Here is a 6,000-nt window from a genome sequence, read left to right as displayed (position 1 = left end):
GTATGGATAATGGCACTGCTAGGATCCAGCTTCCTGCTCAACATCTTTCCTTAAGGGGCACTGTGCAGTCCAGGGAAGTCCCATGGAAGGCAGCTGGATGTTGGTGCACCGCAGCCAGTGGTTTGTTCGAGTATAGCTGTAGAAAAATGTAATTATACTTATTTGAGAAGTAGAAGGTAAAAACATTCAGAATTCTTTTCTTTTGCAGAGTTATCAAGTGCAGCCTGTGCTTTGTCAGGACCTCATTCAGAGTCTCCATGTTGTCTTATCTGCCTGATCTGAGAAAAAGTGGGGGATGCTCTGTTTGGGCTGTGTGTTTCTAATAAGCTTTTGTGTGTGACTCTGAAAAAGGCAAGTGTGTATCCCTCAAGAAATAGAGGTACAGACTAAATGGATCTAAAGACAGCAGTGTTCAATGCAGCTCGTGATGGCAAGCTGCAGCTCCTTTCCAAGTTACTGGCAAGCAAAACTAGAGAAGAGGTGGCCTTACTAATGTCAGAAAAAACCAATGGTGCCACACCACTTTTGATGGCAGCCCGTTATGGGCATGTTGACGTGGTGCAATACCTGTTGGACTATTGCTCTGCTTCTATAGAAATTGGCGGTTCAGTTAATTTTGATGGTGAGACCATTGAGGGAGCTCCACCATTATGGGCAGCATCAGCTGCTGGCCACTTGAAGGTGGTTCAGTGTCTGTTAGATCATGGTGCATCTGTCAACAACACAACTCTAACAAATTCAACTCCGCTTAGAGCTGCCTGTTTTGATGGTCACCTGGAAATAGTAAAATGTCTTGTGGAGCACAAAGCAGACTTGGAAGTATCAAACCGTCATGGGCATACGTGCTTGATGATCTCATGTTACAAAGGCCACAAAGAAATCGCTCAGTATTTACTTGAAAAAGGAGCTGATGTTAACAGAAAAAGTGTTAAAGGTAAGTTCATTGTTTTAATTTTTCCTTGTAGTAAATAGGGATGAAGTTACTCGTGTTCTTTAAGAGACTGACATCCAAAATATTCCTCTAGTCTCATAATGTGAATGTTTTTCCAGTAAGAGATTAAGTGTATTTAGCTATGTTTTTATGAGTTTTTTTCAGTATACTCATTTAATACTGGCTATAAAATATAATTCTAAATTGATACATTTTAATCTAAAGACTTTGCATTTATGCATGTGCAAAAAGCTAATTGACTTTTGCTGAGAACTCCTATTTGTAGCAGGTTTGTGTAATTAAATATATGAGCCTATATTGTGTAAAATTTAGGATGTTTTTCATACTGTTTCTTAACAAACCAAATATGCTGCACATAAAATTTGCCTGTGCCACTAAGACTAGAATAGGGAAAGATGCATAAAGGAGAAGAATTCTTTTCTACATTGGAATAATCGCTTTGCTCTTTACTCCTCTTCCTCAAATTCTTTAATCCTTTTGGACCTTTTGTTTTTTTCTCTGATGTTAGTAAACAAAAATGTATTTTAGAATTAAGGAAATGAAGCTTCATGTGACTGTGATCGTGACAGAAAGACTTCCAGTGGTGCACAGATCATGAAGAACATCTGTTTGCCTCTGTTTACAATTATCCTGACACATTGTTCAAAGTGAAGACTTTTATGTCCTTTTCGCTGTGATCATATTTATGTGAACCTCTTATTCTAAATTCCTGGCTTTTGTATGCGAATATGATATTGGCCTAAAAAGCATATTGATTATTGCATATTATGGTTAACTCTTTATCTCATTGAGCCAGGATTATGTCTCAGCATCTTATTTTTTTAATATATGTTTATTAATAATAAATCTGCTAATAAATCTTTCTGTAGCATAATACTTCAGTTGCCCTTTTCTGGCTAATTAAAATTTTAACAGTATAATATACTTCAAGTATTTTTTGACAGAAAAACCTGTAGTGCCTAGCTTACTGCACAATATTGTTAAATGCCAAATATGAGAGTAATCTCTTTGAAGAAGTTGTTTGGTTAAATATGGCTTTTTTCTGCAAGTCATGGAGTTACATGGGTTTAATATAAAGAAAGCTAAACTAAAAATTTGTCATAGAGGTGAGCAGAGCAAAATAAATCTTTCTTTGTAAGGGTTTAAGGTTGCCTATGAACCATGGACTTGTGATAGGATAAAAATGTCATGTTTCTAGACTGGGTTCTTGGAATAACAAGCTAAATATAAAATATACATTATTTTTAGTTTAAAACTCATCCCTTTATATGGTAGGTATGAACAGAGCAGAGCTGCTAAATATCTGATGTAACAGGAAAAAATAAAACTGTGGATCTGTTATTCCTCATTTTTGTGTCAGTGGAGTAGGCTTTAATTTACTCATCCCTACTATTCACTTTACTAGTGCATTAATTTTATTTTTATTTATTGTTTAAATGACTGAATTACACTCCTGAGGATTTTCTCACTGCTCTCAGTATTTTTATTATCTTAATTCCTCCCTTTCTCTGCTTCCTTCAGTTTGTGTGACTTACAACTTAGGCACATGAACAGAACCTCCTAAGGTATTAACTGATCCTTATTTTCTAAATAATAATTTAAAAAATGTTGGATTGTATATGTTTTAGCTCAAAAAAAATAATTTTATCTTTTGGACTACATTATGTACAAATGCATGTGTGTACATATATCTGTTGGTCAAGTATGGACTGCCTTTTTGTGTTTGGAAACAAATATTCCTCTCTGATATGACATGAGCATGCTTTTTATGTCATCGTGAAGCAGTCTGGTCTCTGAAGTTATTAAATAAGCAGTGACAAACTAAAGGAAGAGAGAAAGTAAGTGCTATAAACCCTGAAAGGCAGAACAACTGAGCAAAATTAGTAGCCTTAAATATTACAACAGTATGGGTGTTGCAGTGGCTGAGGCTCTACAACTAACCTTCTGAACTTTGTTTTGCAAGAATGCTCACTAGCTACTAAATTCAAAATTAATGTTTCCAATAGGATTCATTCTACGTTGTCATATTCCACCTCAAAGTCTCTGTCTATTGCTTTCAGTTTCTACTCCTCCCTGTTGTCTAACAACTCTCTTGACAGAGAGTAGGAGTGCTTGTGGTAGGTATGAGATTTAATAAGATTTAATAAACTGTATGAGGATCAACAAGACCAAATGTTGGGTCCCGCACTTGGGTCACAACAACCACATGCAACGCTACAGGCTTGGGGTGGAGTGGCTGGAGAGCTGCCCGGCAGAAAAGGACCTGGGGGTGCTGGTTGACAGCCGGCTGAACATGAGCCGGCAGTGTGCCCAGGTGGCCAAGAAGGCCAACAGCATCCTGGCCTGTATCAGAAATAGTGTGGCCAGCAGGAGTAGGGAAGTGATTGTGCCCCTGTACTCGGCACTGGTGAGGCCGCACCTTGAATCCTGTGTTCAGTTTTGGGCCTCTCACTACAAGAAAGACATTGAGTTGCTGGAGCATGTCCGGAGAAGGGCAACGAAGCTGGTGAGGGGTCTGGAGAACAAGTTGTCTTAGGGTGGTTTTGAGGATTCCCGAGAAGGTGAACACATATACATGGATGTCGTGGTTTAGCCCCAGCCGGCAACTAAGCACTACGCAGCCGCTCACTCACTCCCCCTCCCGCAGTGGGACGGGGGAGAGAACTAGGAAAAAAAAAAACCTCGTGGGTTGGGGTAAACACGGTTTAATAGGACAGAAAGAAAGAAGGAAACAACAATGATACTACCAACAAAGGAATGTACAAGAACAAGTGATGCCCAATACAGCAATTGCTCACCACCCGGCGAGCGACAGCCTGTCCCTGAGCAGCAATTTCCGCCCCCCGGCCAACTCCAGTTTATGTACTGGGCATGACATCATATGGTAGGGAATATCTCTTTGGCCAGTCTGGGTCAGCTGTCCTGGCTGTGTCCCCTCCCAGCTTCCCGTGCATCCCCAGCCTCCTTGCTGGCAAGCCAGCACAAGAAGCTGGACCGTCCTTGACTGCTCAGCAAGAACCCAAATCATCAGCACATTATCAACAGTTTCTCATCCCAAATCCAAAACACAGTCTCACACTAGCTTCTGTGAAGAAAACCAGCTCTATCCTGGCTGAAACCAGGACAGTATCCACCCCTTATTCCATACCATTTACGTCATGCCCGGGTCCTGTACTTTTCAATACATTCCAATTATTCATTATTACCCTTCCTGTCTTTTAATATATACACACAGATATCACTTTCTTAGTCCATAGGCCATCACTTTAAAATGTCTGTGTAGTTCATTTAGTCCATGACTCTGGGCTTCATCCATCATAGCAGTCTCTCAGGGCAGGGGAGATGGTATGTGGTGTTGGATTGTTATCTGGCACGGTCCATGTCCATGATCTGCAGGTCGAAGATGTCAATCTCAATGGAATTGCTGGGCGCAAGCTGCTGAAGCCAGTTCTGGTTCCATCACTGCTGCACGTTGCTTAGTTTCAGTGAAGCTCATTCTTCATCAGTCTGGGTGATTCTTACTGTAATACCATTGATATGGTAGATAGCAACCATAGTAGTAATGTCATACTGTATTGTGTAACAATTAACATAATACAGTTCAAATCATTGACTATTTTCACCCAAAATCAAGTCTCCTTGAGGTACACATCGGACTTCCCCATCCTTCCGAATTACCCACCACGTGCACCCAGGTCCCTGGGCAAAGGCAATCCCACGAATGGGTTTGCCTTTGCCTGAGGCAGGAGTGACCCAGACTGTCTTCCCCAGCATATTTCTCACATGCACTACAGGGACTTTATCCCCTTCTACAGTACGTAAGAGTTGTGATTGGGCAGGGCCGGCTCTATTAGTAGATCCCCTAGTGTTGACTAACCAGGTGGCTTTTGCTAAATGTTTATCCCAATGTTTGAATGTCCCGTCACCCATTGCTCTCAGTGTAGTCTTTAACAGTCCGTTGTATCGTTCAATTTTTCCGGAAGCTGGTGCATGATAGGGGATGTGATACACCTACTCAATGCCGTGCTCTTTGGCCCAGGTGTCTATGAGGTTGTTTCGGAAATGAGTCCCATTGTCCGACTCAATTCTTTCGGGGGTGCCATGTCGCCATAAGACTTGCTTTTCAAGGCCCAGGATAGTGTTCTGGGCGGAGGCATGGGGCACAGGGTATGTTTCCAGCCATCCGGTGGTTGCTTCCACCATGGTAAGCACATAGCGCTTGCCTTGGCGAGTTTGTGGAAGTGTGATATAGTCAATCTGCCAGGCCTCCCCATATTTATATTTCAACCATCGTCCTCCATACCAGAGGGGCTTTAACCGCTTGGCTTGTTTGATAGCAGCACACGTTTCACATTCATGGATAACCTGTGCAATAGCGTCCATGGTCAAGTCCACCCCTCGATCCCAAGCCCATCTATATGTTGCATCTCTTCCCTGATGGCCTGAGGTGTCATGGGCCCACCGAGCTATAAATAGTTCACCCTTATGTTGCCAGTCCAGATCCACCTGAGCCACTTCAATCTTAGTAGCCTGATCCACCTGATGGTTGTTTTGATGTTCTTTGGTGGCCCGACTCTTGGGTACGTGAGCATCTACGTGACGTACTTTTATGACCAGATTCTCTAGTTGGGCAGCAATATCTTGCCACAATTCAGCAGCCCAGATGGGCTTGCCTCTGCGTTGCCAGTTGCTCTGCTTCCATTGCTGTAGCCACCCCCACAAAGCATTTGCCGCCATCCATGAGTCAGTAGAGAGATAGAGTATTAGCCATTTTTCTCGTTCAGCAATATCTAAAGCCAGCTGGATGGCTTTCACCTCTGCAAACTGACTTGATTCACCTTGTCCTTCAGCAGCTTCTGCGACTCTTCGTATAGGGCTCCATACAGCAGCTTTCCACCTTCGATGTTTGCCTACAATACGACAGGACCCATCAGTAAACAGGGCATATTGCCTTTCGTTCTCTGGCAGTTCATTATATGGTGGAGCCTCTTCAGCACGTGCCACTTCCTCTTCTGGCGATATTCCAAAATCTTTGCCTTCTGGCCAGT

General features: G+C 42.2%; 1 protein-coding gene across 1 annotated transcript in view; it reads left to right on the top strand.

The window, feature by feature from the left end:
* Positions 1-390: 390 nt before the first annotated feature.
* Positions 391-6,000, top strand: part of LOC309415198 (protein fem-1 homolog C-like) — a gene marked incomplete at both ends in the record, with an annotated part of 51,596 nt that continues 45,986 nt past the window's right edge. The window contains one exon of the mRNA XM_082012648.1: positions 391-934. Within this exon, the coding sequence (XP_081868774.1) occupies positions 391-934 (544 nt within the window). The remainder of the gene's footprint in view (positions 935-6,000) is intronic.

This window comes from Phaethon aethereus (assembly GCF_964289735.1).
Source record: "Phaethon aethereus genome assembly, chromosome: W".
In the NCBI taxonomy this organism is placed as follows: domain Eukaryota; kingdom Metazoa; phylum Chordata; class Aves; order Phaethontiformes; family Phaethontidae; genus Phaethon; species Phaethon aethereus.
Note: the sequence above shows the minus strand (reverse complement) of the source record. Positions and strands in the feature narration are given on the sequence as shown.